Source organism: Mus caroli, chromosome 7 (assembly GCF_900094665.2).
Source record: "Mus caroli chromosome 7, CAROLI_EIJ_v1.1, whole genome shotgun sequence".
Classification (NCBI taxonomy): domain Eukaryota; kingdom Metazoa; phylum Chordata; class Mammalia; order Rodentia; family Muridae; genus Mus; species Mus caroli.
The window spans coordinates 143,707,494-143,728,541 of record NC_034576.1 but is presented as its reverse complement, the minus strand read 5'-3'; the positions used below and the strand labels follow the sequence as shown (position 1 = coordinate 143,728,541).

Genomic DNA, 21,048 nt, shown 5'->3' with positions numbered 1-21,048 from the left:
GACACAGCTGCATTGTGTCTAGGCTCCCAACGGATCATTAATATCAGATGGGGAGGTCTAGGGTGGGAGTCTCAAGAGCCTGCAGTAGGACACGTGGAAGTAGGAGCAGCCTCCATGAACCTTTGTGCTCAGGGAACAGTGCAGAGCTCTTTGCAGAGCAGGAATGGGGCTGAGGCATAGGTAGTGGCCAGGCTCCTGAGCCCCAAAGTCCATCTAGTTTATGATTCCTTTGGACACTGCCCCAGGAGGAGCCTGGTTGCTGTAAGACACAATAGAAATATAGAAGGAGAGCACTGCTCTGGTTGCCGTTCCCTGCCTCTCAATATTGTAAGTATCTGTGTGGATTTGAAGAGCTAAGTCACATGTTTGACACATACGTGTTTGCCCTTAGTCTAAGGTGATGGTAGGGCCCAGGACTCTTGGTTTCAGGAGACAGCCTTTTCTCCAGCTTTCCCAGAGCGTAGTGGATGTGTCGAGGGACTGTGTGACTCATCTCTCGGGACTTTTCTTCAGATTGCCATGTCGAAATTATCTGTCCTTAGGCAGAAGCTGCTAGTCATGGCAGGAGAGGCTATGCAGGCAGCCTTTAGGGCCTCCTGGTCTTAGGGTCCTATGAGAGCAGGTCCCGCCGAGTATCCTGGTCTGCTTGGGCTCCCCATCAAAGGCTCTTCTTCAGGGCTTTAGCCAGCCTTATTCAGGATAAATTCCATTTACTGGGCTCGTCCCAGCAAGCACCACAGGTCTTGTAGTAGTAACCTCTCCAAAATGTGGATGGCAGCAGTGGCAGGGAAGTGATGGCCGCTGGAAACAGTAGATTTTTTGGGTAACCTTGTGTAACCTTGTCCCTGGAAGATGCTGGTCCCTCAGTGGAAGAGAGACTGCTAATCAAGAGCCTATATTCTCTGCCCCCATCGCTGTCTCATCCCAGTGGCTTCTGGTCGGTCACATGCATTGGCCACTTGGCACAGGCTCAGAGATATGCTGCCTGCAGGATCTGTTGGCTAAGTCTTTTATGGGCTAAGTCTACTGCCAGTCCCACTAAAACTCTGTCTGGGGTACTCGTATAGAATCCGTATGTCTAGAGTGGCTGTAGTGTGGGCCCTTGAGAGGACGAGGTCGGCGCATGCTTGTCTTCTGAAAGCCCCTGGAATGATCTTAGGCATCTCTGAGTCCTTAGGTCTCATATGCTGCTGTCCTGCAGCCCAGCAGAAGGGTCTTCCTTTGATGGGGTTGGCTTTCCACATTACTTCAGCACATGGGCAGCATTCTTCTGGTTCACCTGCATAAGAGATGTATTGCCACCTGCAACCTGCAAAGTGTATACCAGACCAAAGAAGGACAGACAACTGGGACTTACTACCCTTTAGCCCCTCATTGCTAGAGTTGTTACACTGGAATCCCTGATACTCAGGTTGAAAAGTTATAGCTCAATTTGAGTCACATCAGGAGAGTGAAGCCAATGCTGTCCAGAGCTGGCCACTGAGAGGACTCTAGACTGTCTCCAGAGATGTACTAGGGGCAAGTCTTGCAGCCAATAGGGTACTCAGCTTTGGCTGAGCAAATGTAGGACTTGTCAACCTGTCTGCAGATGGAGCTGTTCTTGAAGGTCCAGCTGTACAGGGGAGGGAAGACTTTCTTTACAAAGCAGTAGCAGAACCTCCTTGAGTGAGCACAGCATAACAAACCTGACCTCATAGCGGTTGCATTGGGCCAACTCCTTAAGATGGCCACCTGCAGGGAAACAGCTGGTGTAGAACATGTTTCGGGCAGTCCACTAGAGGGGTAAGGGGAGGGCGGGCTCCCAGGCCATGTGGGGAGAGAAGCTGACATTTGTCCTTGAGGTATACCACCAGCTGTCTTCTCTGCCTTGTCTGATTTCCCCATCTCTTGCCCCCTGCTCTCTTAGTATCTTCTCCAAGTATTCTGCCCCATCTTCCTTCCCTACCTGGTATGTTGCTCAAAGTGTTTTGTGGTATTCCATAGCTTGAAGGAGACTAGGATTCTCTGGGTCAGTGTTTGGCCCTTCGGTGCCCTGAAAACACCACTTTTCTGGGGATCCCCAAGTATGAGGAAAGGCAGGCTCAACTGGGGTACAGAGTCTCCTTTCCCTCAGCTTCCCTCCTGGATTCACACGAAGAGCAGTACAGAAAACCCTGTGAAGGGCTTGTAGTTCTGCAACAGGGCCTAAGGCTGGGGCTCCATCTGGTATGTTCTTGATGCAGTGGGTGCCACAGTGCTCTGGGCTAACCTTGCTTCTTGCGTCTTACAGAGGCCTCATTCACATGCTTACTCACTTGGCTGAGGCGCTGCACCAGGCCAGGCTGCTGGTCATTCTGGTCATCCCACCTGCTGTCACCCCAGGGTAAGTGCACTCTTAGGGTGGAAAACAGTTAGTCAAGGGCCCAGACCCTCTCTTATCAACATGGGCTCCTCACTCAAAAAAAAAAAAAAAAGGTTGTAGGGGAGGGGGAAGCTGACCTACAGTTCTGACCTGTCTTTTTGTTATTGTTGTTGTTTTGTTGTTGTTTTTTTCGAGACAGGGTTTCTCTGTGTAGCCCTGGCTGTCCTGGAACTCACTTGGTAGACCAGGCTGGCCTCGAACTCAGAAATTCACCTGCCTCTGCCTCCCGAGTGCTGGGACTAAAGGCGTGCGCCACCACGCCCGGCAGTTCTGACCTGTCTTGTCCCTCAATATAGACATCTACTGAGGAATTCATCATCATGAGAATCCACAAGTTTACACTCATTATCTAATGTCTCTGGGGCTCTGAGGCACCTAGTTCAGTTCTTAGGCTATCAATACTTAATTGCCTATAGCATAATGCACTATAGCTGGGCAAGCTGCTGCCAACTGGAGCCACTGAAGGGATCTGGGCCTTTGTTCCAGACTCTGGCTCTTTCCCATTCCCAGCCATGTGAGGCAGCTCTTTTGGTACCTTTGGGACAAGATGTAATGACCTAGGTACAACTGGAGCCAAGGCATTTGGATTCCCATGTCTACCCTGCCTAGAGCCTCTCTTAGAAATCACCAGTGTTTGACTTAGAAGTAGGAGACTCAGAGTCACCCAGGGATAGACCTGGAGTACAGCAGGCAGGAACAGGTATGGAAGGCAGGTAGAACTATTGGGTAGTAGTCCTAGGAATCTTCCTGGTGTTTAAGCTTCCAAGGGCAGCCCTATCTATTTGGCCTTCACACTCTCTGATGGATGCTAAGCTCCCTGGTCTACACAGTAGAAGAAAGTATCCTTCTCTCTGATCATCTCTGAGCCTTCAGCTATTTGAAATGATAGTAGCTGGATATAGTTGGCTATGCCTCCAGGGCTTGGGGTGTCATTGGCAAGTCGATGGATCCTTATGAAAGAAATTACTTTTCTGTGAATTTAAGACTAGCCTGATCTACATAGCAACTTCTGGGCCAGTCAGGGCTACATGGTGAGACCATTGTCTCATATAAAGGTGAAAAGCCGAGTGTGGTGTATATATCTTTAATTCCAGCAATCATGGGGCTGAGGCAGGTGGAGCTCTGTGAGTTTGAAGCCAGCCTGATCTGTATGATGAGTTCCAGGCCAGCCAGAGTTATGCTGAGATGTTGTCTCAAAAAACCCCAAAACAAACAAACAAACAAACAAACAAAAACCGAGTTAATATAGCACCTGCAAGGTGCTTGGGCAGCTAACAGGGACACTAGTTGCTGAAGACCTACTCTGTGTCACTTAGTGTCACCTGTCACTACAGGTGCTACTATAGAGGCAGTTCAAAGCTTAAGACCCACCAGCTCCAGGTGGTTTTCCCATCCCAACCTTGAGTGTGCCAAGGCCCCAGTGTATGGTGTGGATGTCTGCCTGCTGTCTGAGCTTTCTCAGTAAACTTCCTCGGCTCTCAGCCCATTAGTAGGGACTGCTGAGCACAACAGCAGGCCCTGCACATTGATTTCAGGCCTAGCCTGCTGCAGAGAGTATGCCGTGGGGTCTGGTGCCTCTAGGTAGGAACCTGGAAAGTAGAAAGCATGAGAGTTGTGTGCCACTCTGCTCAGGGGGAGCTCTAGAAGTGCTAGGTGACACAGGGTAGGTCTCAACAGCTAGTATCTGTGACAGCTAGCTGCTCAAGTACCTTACAGGTGCTAAATTAGCTCAAGTCACTTTTGTTGTTATTGTTTTGTTTTGTTTTGTTTTGACAACATCTCACAGTATCCCTGATTTGCCTGGAATTCACCGTGTAAACTAGGTTACGTTTTAATGCGTGTGTAGCGAGGCTCCGTTCTATACGTTTTCTTCCTCAGCTGACCAAACAGTCTTGCAGACCTAGGTGGAAGAGACAGCTAGGGGGTCACAGACTTCCAGAAGGGCCTCCAGAATTGTGGTATCAGCTGCCTCTGCCGGGTGCGCATTTCTGGATCTCTTGGTATACAGTGTTGGCTGGGGTGCTATAGCTAGGCGGAAACTTGGAGTGGACGGTTCAGAAACCTGTGGCAGGTTTTGAGTCTGTGGAAGCTGCTCTCAGATTCTGGTCAGGCTTGGGGTGTCATATTGCAGAGGACCTCTCTGTCCAAGCATCTCCACCCAAACTCCCAGTCCTTTGCCTGAAGTGGATCACTTTGCAGTGACTGAGGCACGTAGTTCACCTTATGTGGCCATGAGGAGAGGGATTCTGGAGGGTACCCAGAGTGGGGGTAGGGGACGCATCTGCAGTGGCTGGAAGAAGGACCAAGAGTGGCAAGAGTCTGAGGGGAAGCAGGGCCCTTAGCTGGTTGAGGCCCTGTGGGATTGGGGATGACCCTTCTGCCTTGAGTGCAGTGGGGCTCTGTTGGCACTGCTCCAGGGCATGGGGTGCTTACTGTCCTCCTTGTTTGTCCTTCCCAACCCTTAGTAGAGAGCCACCTCTGCAAGGGAGCCAAAACAGCAACTGTGCCCTGCATCTTCAGCAGGACATAGTCATGTTGTCACTTGCCTGCTCTAGGAAGGCTGCTCTAGGAAGACAGCTGTGGTGTGTGGGGGTGGTTTCTAGTCATCAAATGAAAATTCACGTATGTCCTTTGTCACCAAAGGCAGGTTAAGTCAGAGCTGCTACAGAAAGGGCTGTCACAGCACTGCAGACCCTCGGGGTCCTGCCCTAGAACTGGGCCGCTATTCAGCCATGCTGACCTTGAACACTTCTTCCAAGGTTACTTGCATACACTCAGCAATATAAAAACCAGGGCAGAGCGGCAGCCTTGAAGATGTAGTTTAATTAGATCCCCATACCTACTGGGGCTAGCAACATATATCTTAGGGACATAGGAGATATCAGGTTTGCTTCTAGCCAACCTCTTGGGTTTCTCAAAAGCCAGTAACATACAATCCAGAATGGCAGTGAGGGATGTGGCAAGTTAAAGTCAGGTCAATCTCTAACCTGCCTTTCACATTTCCTTGGCCTCACTAGCTCTTAGGGACCTCTTAGGTTGGTGACAGAGATCACAGGAACAACAAGGCCAGGCAAGATGGGCAACAGAGACTTAACTGTAGGGTAAACTGGCAACCCATTCTGTTGTCCTGGAAGAAGTAGGGGCCTGGCTTCACTCAGGGGCATGGAGAGAGGAGTCAGAGGAGGCGAGAGTCACAGGGACAAGGGCATAAAGCTTCAGAGGAAGGCTGTGGGACAGCTCCAGGAAGGGTTGTCTTTAAGTCTGGGTACCTTCTATCTGGCTGTAACTCCAATACTACGGTGTTGTCAGCTATAGATGGTGTTAATTCCACAATTAACTGGAGGAGGGAAGCACACACCCTGTGGGCTGAGGACAGGGAGTTAAAGTTTGTGTGTTGGAATCCCCAGGGTAGGAAAGAATGCTGCATTGCTGAGATAAGGTAGCCCTAGGGTATGCATGGTTAAGAGTTGACAGCTTCATTGACCTCCCTGAGGTTGCAGGTGACAATGGGGTGAGGCTGCTGGGCCCATAACTCTCCCCACGTTCATGAGTATTTTCTGCAGGCTATAGCTGCACAGTGTGCCCTGGCACCATCTGGGCATTTTCCCTAGCTATAGGGTGTCTGGATAAAGGACCACATGGCTGGAGGGCCCCAGCCCAGTATCATTACAGTTCTGCTCTCTGGAAAAGAGGGTCTCATCATTGGAAAGAATGGGTAGCCTGGGCTATGAGCATTGCCCCATTTTAGCCCTTAGTGGGCACTTAAAAGTGTCTCCCTGCCTGGGCTAGGTACTTTCCTTCTTTGCCATGGGAAGGCCCCAGCTGCATGGGGCCTGTCCAAGACCCAGGCACTGAGTAATGTGTTTTGTTATATTGTTTTCCTCCCTCAGAAATTAATTCAGAACATGAGGTTTTCAGCATGAACAGTAATTTCTGTTTATTGGAAGTCATGCCATGTGTGGCCTATTGGCAAGCTGTTTTTATGTCTCTCGCGCATGGACTCATTTTATCCTGGTGCTGTGGGACAAAGAGAAACAGCTCAGTGGCCGGGCTCCCCAGAGGTTTGGGGCAGGAGCAGGGCAGGCTGGGAGGGTTGGCTTTAGCAACAGCTTCTGAATAGCCTTTTTTTCCTCAAAGACAGAAGGACAAAGAACATATTCCCAGAGAAACCCCCAAGGACATAGCCGGGAGGATGGGAGTAGGGAGGATAGTAAGAGGCCCAGTGGTGTCCCGTCTTTCCTGTTGATGGCTACCACCCTAGAAGGTTGCTCCATTTCAGGAAAGTGTTGGTTGTGTTCCTGTTTGTCTTCATCTTGTCTTAGGCTGACCACTTAAGAATAAGGCCATTCTGACATGTGGGCTGTTCTTAATGGCTCAGCCTGTGGAACTGGGTTGCATCAGTGAGAGGCTGCATATGGGAACCTCTGGGAATAATGCATGCTTCAGGAAAATGGGCCCCACAGGGTCCATGGTCTTCCCAAAGTTCCCACCCACGCCTGTCCCTGTATTCTGTCTCTCTTCCACCTTGCACCCTCTCCTATGGTGTCAGAATCTCTGACCTGCCCTGTTCTTCAGGTGCTCGAGCCTCTGCCCACAGCCCTCATTATCTCCCCGTTCATGCCTGCCCTGCTCAGTATTCCAGTAACACGGTGAGGGCAAGTGCTATGGCAGCCTGCCTGGAGGAGCGAAAGGTGACCATGGGGATCTGTGCCTAGAGACAGGGAACCCAAAGGTCAGATGATAGCAAACAACACTGTGTACTGGGGCCAGCTGTTCCTGGGCAGAATCGTGGTGATCAGATCTTTGTAACCCTTCCTTGAACTCACAGCATGCCCTCTGGCCTGCCCGCTCCTCTGGGTGAGGTCTAGCTGATAGGTGAGCTGGTCCAAGAAGCACAACTAGTAGGGAATACCATTCGAGGTCTCAGGCCTCCAGGCAGTGGGCAGTGCAGTTACCTAGCAGATGGCAGACACTGTCTACTTTGACTAGTCCTGTCTACAGTTCCCTCTGAGCTTCTGGCCTGGGGTCAGAGGGTGCTTACAGCCTGGCCAGTGGGGTTTAGCAGAAGAAGTTTTTCTGGGAGCCTTCAGATAGGATCTGTGCCCCCTCCCTGTGCAAGGTCTGTGCAGATTTATCTTGCCATTGGGAGATGTGTGCTTTTTCTTCACTGTATCTGGGCATTGAGTGACACTGACGTAAGTCTTCAGGGAGAAGTGTTCTTCCCCAGCCTTGAGTGAGGCCACAGGGTGGGACTTTGCCAGGTGTAGCTACTCTGCTTGGAACTTCTAGGCCCCAGGAGCCTCTTCTTGCCCAAAGGCCTCAGCCACACCTTTCTGAACCTTCCTGAGCCTTCTTCCTGCACTTGTGCTAAATCCATAACACAAGGTAGGACTAAGAAAGGCTGCTCCTCTGCCAGCCTCTAGCTATAGCTCATGCACTGAAGACAGCTACAGTGTACTTATGTATAATAATAAATCTTTGGGCCAAAACTAGTGGAGTTGACCTGAGCAAGCAGAGGCCCTAAAAATTCAATTCTTAACAACCACATGAAGGCTCACAACCATCTGTACAGCTACAGTGTACTTTTATACATAAAATAAATAAATACATCTATTATTATTACTATTCAAATGAATGAGCCTATATATGAGTGAGCCCTTCTCACTCTAAGGACACCACAGAGCCACAGTTCTAGATTGAATGATTGGGCTCCATATGGGAGCAGGAGTAGGAAGAACTGTTATATTATGGGGCCAAGATAATATGTTTCAGAGGCCGGGGCCCTGGGGACACAGGGAAATGGTTCAGCCATGTCTGGGCAACTGGGACCTCTATGAGTCCGTCCTCTTCTATGTTCCCACTATGGAATGGTTCTGGAACAGGGGGGAGTGCCAGGTAAGCTGTGCAGCTCTTACCCCTCTTTCTCTCAGGACCTTCCAGGGGGAAGGAAAGAGGGACATCTCTGTTTGACTTCGGCCCTCATCCTAGCACCCAAAATATGTATGACCCCAGCCAAATAGCACACTACTGAGGGAAAGTAGCCTGGGGTTCTCCTAGAGCAGCAGTTCTCACCCATGGGGGGTGTCAAACAACCAACCTTTCCATGGGGGTCACCTGAGACCATCAGAAAACACAGGTATTTATATTACAATTCACAACAGAAGCAAAACTACAGTTATGAAGTAACAACCTAAATAATTTTATTGTTGAACGTCACCACAACATAGAGAACTGTATTAAAGGGCTACAGCATTAGGAAGGTTGAGAACCACTGTCTTAGAGGAAGGAGAAGGGGTACAGGCTGGGAAACCAGACACCATGCTTGTTCTGACTCTTAGTGAGGAAGGCCAACCATCCATACATTGTAACTCAAAGTAGGTATGCTTGCCTTGTCACAGGACTGACCAGCTGGGCATGTTTACACACAAGGAGTTTGAGCAACTGGCCCCCATACTAGATGGCTTCAGCCTCATGACATATGACTACTCCACATCACAGCAGTGAGTATGGGCTGGTAGGGCACTGTATGTACAGTGGGTCCTCAGGAAGATATAGACCTGCAGCTTGGACATCTGCCTATGGGCTCTATGGCTCAACACAGATGGGCAGTCACTTTCTTCGCACCAGATGCTGCCAGATGGAAGCTAATGGTGTTGCTGCCCCATTCTCAGGAGAGCTGATTTCTTTGAGAAGACCCTGCCTGGGTGGAACTTTGTCACCAGTGACTTAGGCACAATCTGCCACTTCTGTTTCCCTTGGTCATTGGTCCCAGCTGCATGTCTGCTGACCCTTCCTTGCTCAGTATTTTAGACCTGTTCCTACTTCTCTAGGGATGGGGAGTTATAAGTAAGTACTTGCCCCATGAAGGCACCTGTGGTCCCCTCAAAAGGTGCTAAGACCACTTTGTCTACAGTACTTAAATGAGGTTTCTGGTTGTGCCCCTTTTAAAACAATTTTGTGATGTGTTCAGTGTCTCATTTTTCTAAGATTTATCTTATAATTTTTAATTATACATGTATGGGTCTCATGTGGGGCTATATGCATGTGTATGGGCTCTCAAGGAAGCCAGAGGTGTTGGATTCCCCTGAGACTGGAGTTACAGCTAGGTGTGAGCTTCTGTGTGTAGATGCTGAGAACTGAACTCAGGTTTTCTGCAATCTTTCCAGCCCTTTTTTAATTTTTATTTATTTATTTTTTTTAAGTATAAGCCCTCACTCTGTATCCCAGACTGGTCTGGAACTCATTTTATAGTCAAGGCTGGGCTTATACTTATAGCAGATTTGTGCCACAATGTTCAACTTCTTCCCAACTCTTTTTTTTTTTTTTTAACTTTTGTTTTATCTTCATTGGTGTTTGACTATATGTATATCTGTGTGAGGGTGTTAGATCCCCTGGAACAGGGACAGTTGTGAGTGGTCATGTGGGTGCTAGGAACTGAACCCAAGTCCTCTGCAAGAGCAGTTAGTGCTCTTAACTGCTGGACTCTCTCCAGCCCCCAGCTCCCATCCCTTTTTTTGTTTGTTTGTATGAGACAGGGTTTCTCTATGTAGTCTTGGCTATCCTGGAGCTCACTATATGTAGACCAGACTGGCCTTGAGCTCAAAGATCTCCTGCTTCTGCCTCCCAGGGGCTGAGTTTAAAGATGTGTGCCATTAACCTGGTTTCCCAATTCTTGAGAGGTATTTGCCATAACACTGAAGGAAATGGGCCCAAGTAGATGACCTAGAGGACCAAACTAGAGTCAGATGCAGGGCTTCCTGCCTTCACAGAGTGGCTCCACTTCCCATTGAACTTGCAGGCCTGGCCCTAATGCTCCCTTGTCATGGATTCGAGCCTGTGTCCAGGTCCTAGACCCCAAGTCACAGTGGCGAAGCAAGATCCTCCTGGGATTGAACTTCTATGGCATGGATTATGCAGCCTCCAAGGATGCCCGTGAGCCTGTCATTGGAGCCAGGTGAGCTCAGGGCCCTCCTGGTCACATTCCAGGTGTGGCCAGTCAGAGATGTGGGTTTCAGTCCCTGGGAAAGGGAGGGAAAGCTGGGGCTGAGAAGGTTGGGAAGCTCCTTTTGGGCTTTTCGAACTGTGGAGTCTGAGATATGGGTTGGGTAGAAAGCTCCAGTCCTCTGTTGGACACCCCCCCCCCAGGCCCTTGAGGGTTAGCACCTCACCCACAGTGTTGGTGCCTTAGCCAAGGTTTGCATCCATGGTACAGTTGTCCTGTACTGAGGAGAGGTTTGGACATGGCTGGCTGGATTTGACATGCTTACATATTTCCTCTGGGCAGCACCTGTGTCTAGTGGACTTGTCTAGGACTTCTCTTCTGCTCTTCTTTTCTGGCCCTATCATTTCCTCCACTGAGGGTCTCCTCCAGTGTCTTGGCTCTGGTTTTAATAGTGTGAGCCCAAGCACCTCTGTGGAGTTTTTTTGTTTTGTTTTTTGTTTTTTAATTTTTTTGAGACAGGGTTTCTCTGTGTTCCCCTGACTGTCCTGGAACTCACTCTGTAGACCAGGCTGGCCTCGAACTCAAAATTCACCTGCCTCTGCCTCCCAAGTACTGGGATTAAAGGCGTGGGCCACCACGCTTGGCCGCGCCTCTGTCTTTTAAAGCATTGTTTCTACTTCCTCTCTCTGCTTCTCCTGTTTACAAATCTCCTGACTGCCTCCAAGCTTCAGTGCTAGCTGTTGGGTCTCAGCAGTTTGATGACTTCAGTCACCTGTGCTCAGTGTTCATCCAGGTCTCCATGGGCTGTGTGCTCACTTTTTTACTACATTTGGGAGACAATCGGAAGTTTCCTCAGCTGTGTGGTGTGTGCCGGCCTGATGAGGAGCCCTGGGCTCCTGAGATGTGATTTTCTTTTGATTTTAGTTATTTTCTGTTGCTCTCTCCAGGAGGCAGGTTTCTTTCCCATTCCCTCTCTGCTGTTAACCCCACCCAGGTTCTTTTCTTCTCACATCTACAAGTTTTCTAATTCGTGATTTACCTTTCCATGGATTCAGTTGTGGTGCTGCTCAAAGTCTGCCTCTGCAGGTTCTGACATCTGGGCCAGTTCTCTGGCCTCCACATGAGGGAGTAGGGGCTGTTGTGGAGCCCCATCTGAGGATGTTAGATGTAGTGAAGTTCACTAATTGTTTTAAGATGTATTTATTTATATATGAGGGCATTGTAGCTCTCGTCAGACACACCAGAAGAGGGCACTGGATCCCATTACAGATGGTTGTGAGCCACCATGTGGTTTCTGGGAATTAAACTCAAGACCCCTGGAAGAGCAGTCAGTGCTCGTAACTGCTGAGTCATCTCTCCAGCCCATGAAGTTCACTATTAAGTGCTAGATATTTTAACATTCTTACAAAGCTGGGGGTAGTTGCTTAGAAGCCTAACTAGGCATGATGGTAGATACTTTTAATTACAGTACTTGGAAGGCTGAGACAGGTGGATTTCTGTGAGTTTCAAGACAGCCTGGTCTGTATATCAAGTTCCAGGCCAGCCAGGGATACATACTGAGACCCTGTTTCAAAATAACTAACTAACTAAGCATTTAAGCTACCCATTTTCCTATGGCTTTCCATGGAGAGTGGTGTCCAGAAACCGAGATTTGGGTGTTACTGCCCACTGAGTGCGGCCGTTTCTTTCTGACCCCTAGGCAGGTGCATTCTATGGAAGGTGCCGTGCATGCATCACGCAGGGCAAGTGAGCCGAGGCCAGGCTGCCCAGCTTGTACTAAATGCTGATGTTCTGTTCTATCGATGCTTCAAGATTCTCTCCATCTGGGCCCCAAGACAAAGCCAGAACTGACTTATTTCTCCCTTAACTGAGCTTGTATTTGAGTGGTAAGGTTGGGACTCATCTCTGTGGCCCCGGTTGTTTGTAGTCTGTGAAGGTACACTCATCAGAGCTGAGACCACCTCTCATTCAATTCTTCCATTGGTCCTTCCATGGTGGGGCATGAGGGTGGGCCATGCTTCAAAGCCATGGATGTGAATTCTGTCTTCCCTACACATCTGCACTCTTCAGGATCCACACAGCTTGTTCCAACGTCTGGGGTTCAACACAGACTTGAGTTAATAGCTGTTGTAGCCCACAGTGCTGCCGCCTTGCTTTGTCATGAGCCTTGGTCTACCATCAGACAAGGGAGGGCAGGTTTACTGACACGGGGCAGATAGGGTGGGACGTTATTAAGGCTTTAGGATCTGGTCACCTGCTGTTTTCCAGGAGACTGTTGAGGGTCCTGTCAGTCTCTCACAGCTGTCCTGTGCCTGAAGATGTACGTGGCAGGAACTAGACATGGGGCCACGCAGGTGAAGGTACTTCTGCTCCACTCGGGAGCACACATATCCACACAGGCTGTTCTTAGTCTCCTGGCCTTTCTGAATTTTCCCAGCCAGGGAAGGAAGGCTGTGCCTCTCAATCCTCATTTCGCTAATGGTTCCTATGGGGCGAGATGAGGGCATGCATGCTCCAACCTGGACATGGGCCCACCCACGGGAGACAATTAGATGGAGAAAGTCGCTTCCCTGGGGCAAGCTGGTCGATTTTGCCAGCCTGTCCATGCTCACCTTGTCAGGGCTGCAGAATAGATGCCCACTCAGCAGGGACACTTCCTTCCCCAGGACTGGAACAGATCAGCAGCCAGGCTTCCATGCATATCCTCATGCTGGAGAGCCAGCCAGCATTAACCCTGCTTCCAGGGCAGGCACCAAGGAGCGTGCACTCGTCACCTTGCTCCTGGCCTGGGGCTCACCTGCAAGGAGAGAGACTTAGGAGGGCGCGGCAGGAATGTCCACAGGGCCTGGGGCTCACCTGCAAGGAGAGAGGCTTAGGAGGGCACGGCAGGAATGTCCACAGGCACTGCTGCCTGCCGGCCGGCCGGCCGACAGTCTGATGCTTGGTGGCTGCTAGAGCCTTTTCTTGGCAGATCTCTGGCTCGGGAATGCTGAAGTTTCCCTGAGTGAGCACAGCTCCTGCTACTCAGTTGTTGCTAGGCGTTCAGATCCACAGAGTGCTTTTCCAGACCCTACCTCAACTCCAGTGACATCTGACCTCTCCCTGCAGACAAGCTTCCTGTGCTCTTTCCTTACATCACCATTAGACCTTTCCCCTTACACCCCCATGGGCAAGCCTCAGCTGTGTGGTGTCCACTCTTGACTTAGAATTCAGCTTTCTAAGAACACCAGGTAAGATAGGCCTCCTATTTGGGGGTGTCCTGTAGGGGCTTCGCCTCCAGTGCCTGAACCTGGGGTTAATCATCCTGATTTCTGGAAGTACTTATGCTTTCAGCTCAGAGCCTTTCCTCATTCTCCACCTACGCCTTCTGTTGTTGGCACCAAATTTCTGTTTCTCACTGATACCTCTGTCAACTGCAGTTGGACCTATGCCTTGGGTAAAGCAAATTGCTACTCCCAGCTCACCCTTCACACTGTGTATGCTGCTGGGTGACATTGTTCATAGGGTTCCCTCTCAGGCCATGTCTTTCCAAAGTGAAGAGCTCTCATCCTTTCATCCTGTTTGTCTTCTCCCATGGGATGTGTGCAAAGCAGGTGGCAAGACAAGATAAATCCAGTACTGTGGTTCTTCTTTGTCCCTGCTGCCAAAATTCACAGAAACTACCTGTTTTCTTCCTTATCTCATACTTACTACTTTTGTTTTCTTTTGTTTGGAGACAGTCATACTCTGTAGTTCAGGCTGGCCTAGAATTTATTGCCCTGCAACTTACTCTGTAGCCCAGGGTGGCCTCTGTCTCATGATAATCCTCTTATCTCAGTGAGCTAGCTCCAGCTTCCAGATCTTATGCCTTCTATTTAGTTTCTAAGTATTATCTGACAACCAGTGATGTGGGTGAAGGATTCCCTTCCCCTCAAGGTCCCCAAGTTGTTATTTTGGGCACCCTGGCATTAAGTGGCTTTCACTAACCAAGTATAGACTTCAGGCATGAGCCCCTCTGCCAGAACAGGTCTGATAGCTCAGGCTTGTCAGCAGTTTTTGTCTCCATTGAATGGAATGGGACAGCACTCCATGGGGACCCCCAGAGGCATGAGAAACCCCCAGAGGACGCTGTGCATCTGCTGAGAAGCCAGTAGAAATCCACCTTGAGCTGAGAAAGACCTTTAAACCTATGAAGCCTTGGTTGTCTGACCTAAGGTTTTGTTGTTCCCAGGGGAGGTTTGGAGGTGGCTCTGCCATCAGCCATCTCCTCCAGTAGTTCTGAGCATTGGGAAGAGGAGGGTGTTGCTAGTGCCCTACCCCAGCAGGCCTGGGTCTGGATTCAGAGCTAGAAGGCGCCAAAGAAGAGCTTCTTATATACAATTTGAGCCCAAAACTGGCACTGGGTAGGGGTAACTAAGTATATGTGTACAAGGTGTCTTCATACCTATACCCCAGTGAGTGTGCTCAGCCCACAGGCCTGAACATGCCCTGTGTTCAGTGATGGGTCTCATGAGGAAGCACCAGTTCTAGCTGCAGTGCATTCTCATATGCCAGGGCCACATTTGATTAGCTTTGGCAATCGGTAGACATACATAGTAGCATAGCAGGTCAGGCAAGTCTATCATCTGCACCTGCTGGCTTTACTCAGTATTAATCCTCACACTATGAAAGAGCATTTCAGCTTTGCTCCTGAGGATGCCAAACCTCACCTTGCCTTGTAATCACCCAGTGACAGCAACCATTTGGCATTGCAAACAAAATTCTTCCTTCCTTCTAGGGCTCAACCCTGCCTGCTGCTCACAAACTGAGTTCCCATAGATCTCCATATGGGATCAAAGGGCCTCTCACAGACAGGGCCTATCACAGAGAAGGCCTCCATAGACAGGGCCTTTCACAGATAGAACCTCCATAAAAAGAGCCTCTCACAGACAGGGCCTCTCACAGATAGGCCCATTCACAGACAGGTACTCAGACAGGGCCTCTCACACACAGGGCATCTCAAACACAGGTCCTCTCACAGATAAGGCCTCCATAGACAGGGCCTTTCACAGACAGGGCCTCTAACAGAGAGAGCCTCCATAGAGAGGAACTCTCACAGACAGGGCCTCTCACAAAGAGGGCTTCCATAGGAAGAGCCTCTCACAGACAGGGGCTTCTCACAAACAGGGCCTCCATAGAAAGGTCCTCTCACAGGCAGGGCCTCTACAGACAGGGCCTCTAACAGAAAGGGCCTCCCACAAACAGGGCCTCTCACAGACAGGGCCTCTCTCAGACAGGGTCTCTCTCAGACAAGGCCTCTCATAGACAGGGCCTCCATAGACAGGACCTCTCACAGGACAGAGTCTCTCACAGGACAGGGCCTCTCACAGACAAGGCCTCTCACAGACAGGGCCTCTCTCAGACAGGGCCTCTCTTAGACAGGGCCTCTCTCAGCAGGACCTCTCTCAGACAGGGCCTCTCACAGACAGGGCCTCTCACAGAAAAGGGCTCTCACAGGCAGGATCTCTCACAGGAAGGACCTCTCACAGACAGGGCTTCTCACAGAAAAGGCCTGTCACAGACAGGGCCCCCATTGAAAGGGCCTCTCACAGACAGGGTCTCTCACAGACAAAGAGGGCCTCCATAGACAGGGCCTCTCTCAGAGAGGGCCTCCATAGAAAGGGCCTCTCACAGACAGGGCCATTCAAACAGGGCCTCCCACAGACAGGGCCTCTCACAGAGAGGGCCTCCATAGAAAGGGCCTCTCACAGACAGGACCTCCATAGACAGGGCCTCTCACAGACAGAACCTCCATAGACAGGGCCTCTCACAGGCAGGGCCTCTCACAGACAGGGCCTCTAACAGACAGGACCTCCATAGACAGGGCCTCTCACAGACAGGGCCTCTCACAGACAGGACTTCCATAGACAGGGCCTCTCTCAGACAAGGCCTCTCACAGACAGGGCCTCTCACAGACAGGGCCTCCATAGACAGGCCCTCCATAGACAGGGCCTCTCACAGGACAGAGTCTCTCACAGGATAGGGCCTCTCACAGACAAGGCCTCTCACAGACAAGGCCTCTCTCAACAGGGCCTCTCACAGACAGGGCCATTCAAACAGGGCCTGTCACAGACAGGGCCTGTCACAGACAGAGCCTCCCAAAGACAGGGCCATTCACAGAGAGGGCCTCTCACAGACAAGGTCTATCACAGACACGGCCCCCATTGAAAGGGCCTTTCACAGACAGGCCTCAATAGACAGGGCCTCTCACGGACAGGGCCTCTCACAGACAGGGCCTCTCTCAGACAGGGTCTCTCTCAGACAAGACCTCTCTCAGACAAGGCCTCTCACAGACAGGGCCTCTCACAGACTGGGCCTCCATAGATAGGCCCTCCATAGACAGGGCCTCTCACAGGACAGAGTCTCTCACAGGATAGGGCCTCTCACAGACAAGACCTCTCACAGACAGGGCCTCTCTCAACAGTGCCTCTCTCAGACAGGGCCTCCATAGAAAGGGCCTCTCACAGACAGGGCCTGTCACAGACAGGGCCTCCCACAGACAGGGCCATTCACAGACAGGGCCTCTCACAGACAGGGCCTCTCACAGACAAGGCCTCCATAGACAGGGCCTCTCACAGGACAGAGTCTCTCACAGGATAGGGCCTCTCACAGACAAGGCCTCTAACAGACAGGGCCTCTCTCAACAGTGCCTCTCACAGACAGGGCCTCTCTCAGACAGGGCCTCTCACAGAGAGGGCCTCCATAGAAAGGGCCTCTCACAGACAGGGCCATTCAAACAGGGCCTCTCACAAACAGGGCCTCCCACAGACAGGGCCATTCACAGAGAGGGCCTCTCACAGACAGGACCTCCATAGACAGGGCCTCTCACAGACAGGACCTCCATAGACAGGGCCTCTCACAGGCAGGGCCTCTCACAGACAGGGCCTCTAACAGACAGGACCTCCATAGACAGGGCCTCTCACAGACAGGGCCTTTCACGGACTAGGCCTCTCACAGACAGGGCCTCCATAGACAGGGCCTCCATACAAAGGGCCACTCACAGACAGGGCCATTCAGACAGGGCCTCTCACACACAGGACCAATCACAGACAGGTCCTCTCACAGAGAGGGCCATTCACAGACAGTGCCTCTAACAGAAAGGGCCTCTCTCAGACAGAGCCTCCGTCAGAAAGGGCCTCTCTCAGACAGGGCCTCTCATAAACAGGGCCTTTCTCAGACAGGGCCTCCTTAGACAGGGCCTCTCACGGACAGGGCCTCCATAGACAGGGCCTCCATTACAAAGGGCCTCTCACAGACAGGGCCATTCAGACAGGGCCTCTCACAGACAGGACCAATCACAGACAGGGCCTCTCAAACACAGGACCTCTCACAGAGAGGGCCATTCACAGACAGTGCCTCTAACAGAAAGCGCCTCTCACAGACAGGGCCTCTCACAGACAGGGCCTCCATAGACAGGGCCTCTCTCAGGACAGATCCTTTCACAACAGGGCCTCTCACAGACAGCCTCTCACCGACAGGACCTCTCACATCCCTGGCCTCTCATAGACAGGGCCTCTCATAGACAGGGCCTCCCACAGACAGGCCCTGCATAGACAGGGCCTCTCTCATAGACAGGGCCTCCATAGACAGGGCCTCTCATAGGCAGGGCTTCTCATAGACAGGGCCTCTCATAGAAAGGTGTCTATGACTTTTTTCCCCTCAAAGCAGAATTTCTTCTGGGTTGGTGGCACAGAGCCATGGGTCACAGTCTCTTCCATGTTGTAGTTCAACCCCTCTAGTGGGGTTGAATCCAATTAAGAGAGGTAGCTGCGAGAGAAGTAGACCTGCCCCTCTTCTGGCCAGTCCAAATGAAATCCCTCTTTCCCTCAGACCAGGCACAGCATATAGGGGAAAGTTTTAGGGGACTTACTGACTAGGGTTTAACTGCTCCTCAAGAACATAGATTGGCAGGATACAACCCCTTCATATCAGTTACCACAGGTACCTCTGTTGATGGCCCCACAGGGCAGATAACGACCTGGTGTGAGATGCAGTGATCTTCTTAAGCTCCTTTGGATTCAGTGCTCCCCCTTTAAAGATTTACTTATTTTTAAGTGAATTGATGTTTTACCTGCATATATGCTTATGCGAGGGTACCAGATCTTCTGAAACTAGAGTTACAGACAGTTGTGAACTGCCACGTGGGTGCTGGTAATTGAACTCAAGTCCTCTGGAAGAGCAGCCAGAGCTCGTAGCCACTGATCCATCTCTCCAGACTTAGAGTTGCCATGTTTATGGAAAGCTAAGCATGGTCTCAGGATGATCTGCCACCCCATCTTAGCCTCTAGAACAGAGTCCTAGTCTTTTCCAAGACAGACATGGTTTAGCCACTTAACCATCTGCTCAGCTGTATATGGAGCCAAGGTCCTGTGATAGGAGTGATTGGCTGGCTCACTCAAGCCAGTGACCATGGTCTGTTTGCCTCTACCAGCCGTGCAGACCATCTGTGCCTTTCCTATGGTAGGATCTGCAGAGTAGTGCCCCTTCTTGGAATGGCCCCGGACGACTTCTAGTGAAACTCTGAGATGGCCTGCTCATTGCCCGTCTTGAGGGTTATGACACCTCACAGTAGCAGAAACAGGTTCAGGATGCCTGTCCTGGGCCCTCACTTGGCTGACTCAGCATAATTAAGCTGATTAAGCATGATAGCTAAGTAACTGCACATACGTGGGCTCTCATATACACTTTCTGGACAGCTACCTCCTCCCTTCTGCCCCATGAAAGCTGAACTCACTTGGGCTGTGTCTTCTGACTCCACCCTGCTGCCAGGCCATAGACTCATCCTGGTGATGAGCCACAGTTTCCTTGGTGATGTGAAGATCAAGGCCAGCTGGCCAGCAAGTGTGCAGGATCCTTCCGGCACGGGCTGTTGATGCTCCCAGCATGGTGATGCCATAGTTATCCTGTGATCCATTTGGAAGCTATTATGGTCCAAGCAGTCTGTCAAGTGAAGAGCCAGCCTTGGTGCTAATGAGCATTTCTACCCTGTTCCTCTTTACCCTGCAATGCCAAGGCAAGGTCCATTATCAGTATATCTGATAACTGTGCCCTGTGGTGAGAAGCTTCTAACCATGGCAAGGATAGAAGCCAGATGAAGACGAGGCCAGCGGCATGGCCCTCACTCCTACCCATCCTGTGTATACTCTCTCAACATAGACAGCCCAAGAGAGATCCTGGGCCCTCCTTACTCGCCCCAGCTGGCTCTGTGTATATTAGCATGTCCAGAACATTCTGATCAAGCCTGCTTATACAGCCCTGCTTTTTGTTTTATTTAACTTTCATTAATTTACTTTTGGAGTGGGAAAGCACACACAGGCCACGGCACTGTTGTGGAGGTCAGGGACCAACATGCAGAAGTTGGTTCTCTGCTTTCACTGTCCGGGCTCTGGGGATCCAACTCAGGTCATCAGGATTGCAGCTCCTTTACTCACTGAGCTGTCTCACTGGCCCTGTTCTGTTGCTTAAATTAATTGTTAATTTGTTTTTATTTTTGACTGTATGTATTGGGGGGCAGTATATGAACACAAGTGTCAGAGATACCACATCCTCCTGGAAGTGGAGTTACAGCAGGTAGGTGTGACTCACCTGGTGTAGATGTTGGGAACTGAATCTGGGTCCTTTGCAAGAGCAGTACACTCTGCATCCTTATCTGCTGAGCCGCAGTTCCAGCCCTGGTTTTTGCTTTGTTTTGTTTTGTTTTGTGTTTGATTGGGGTTTTTTTGAAACATGGTTTCTCTATATAGCCTTGGCTGCCTGGGAACTCACTGTAGATCACGCTGGTCTTGAACTCAAAGGTTCACCTGCTTCTGCCTCATGAGTGCTGCGTTAAAGGCATTGGCCACTACTGCTGGCTTCCAGGCTCTATGTTTTTCAAGTAAATTTTTAAAAATTTTAATGTATATATTGTATATTGATCATTTCCCCTTCTTGTTCTCACCCTCCTTTTCCTCACCCCTTCTGCCTGTTTTTAGTCTCTCTGTTCCCTAGACAGTTTGACTTCCACTTTCATGTCATTCACACACGCACACACATATATATGTGTGTGTGTATATGTACACACACATATATGTATATATATGAAAATAAATATATATATAAAATAAATAAATTTAGGATCACAAATAAGAGAAAACATATAATACTTGTCTGAGATTGACTTAATTCACTAGTATGATTATCCGATTGTACCCCATTCTGCAAATGATATGATTCATTCTTGTGTTTGACTGCCCTGGTGTTTAGGAGACCTCTTGAGCAGATCCAAGAAAAAGGCTTTCTCTCACTTGCCAGCTCTGCATGGTCAGCCTACGACACTGGCCTCACTCAAGGCCTTTCCTCAGCTCAGATGTCATGTGAGAGATAACCAAGGGAGAGGAAGATGATGGGGCTCCCTCTTGACTGAGCTTTCAGGATTGGATCTTGGTCAGGTCAGAGTAGTGGAAATGCCAGACCTTCTACCTTGTGGGGTGACTCCAACTTAGCCTTAAAAGATTTATTTAGGGGGCTGGTGAGATGGCTCAGTGGGTAAGAGCACCCGACTGCTCTTCCAAAGGTCCAGAGTTCAAATCCCAGCAACCACATGGTGGCTTACAACCATCCGTAACGAGATCTGGCGCCCTCTTCTGGAGTGTCTGGAGTGTCTGAAGACAGCTACAGTGTACTTACATATAATAAATAAATAAATCTT

The 21,048-nt window shown here is 50.2% G+C and overlaps 1 protein-coding gene across 1 annotated transcript in view; it reads left to right on the top strand.

Moving 5' to 3' along the window:
* Chid1 (chitinase domain containing 1) overlaps positions 1-21,048 on the top strand; it is a 42,077-nt gene that overhangs the window by 15,856 nt on the left and 5,173 nt on the right. Inside the window, exons 8-10 of the mRNA XM_021166005.2 lie at positions 2,270-2,362; positions 8,800-8,901; positions 10,200-10,355. Coding sequence (XP_021021664.1) covers positions 2,270-2,362; positions 8,800-8,901; positions 10,200-10,355 — 351 coding nt within the window. The remainder of the gene's footprint in view (positions 1-2,269; positions 2,363-8,799; positions 8,902-10,199; positions 10,356-21,048) is intronic.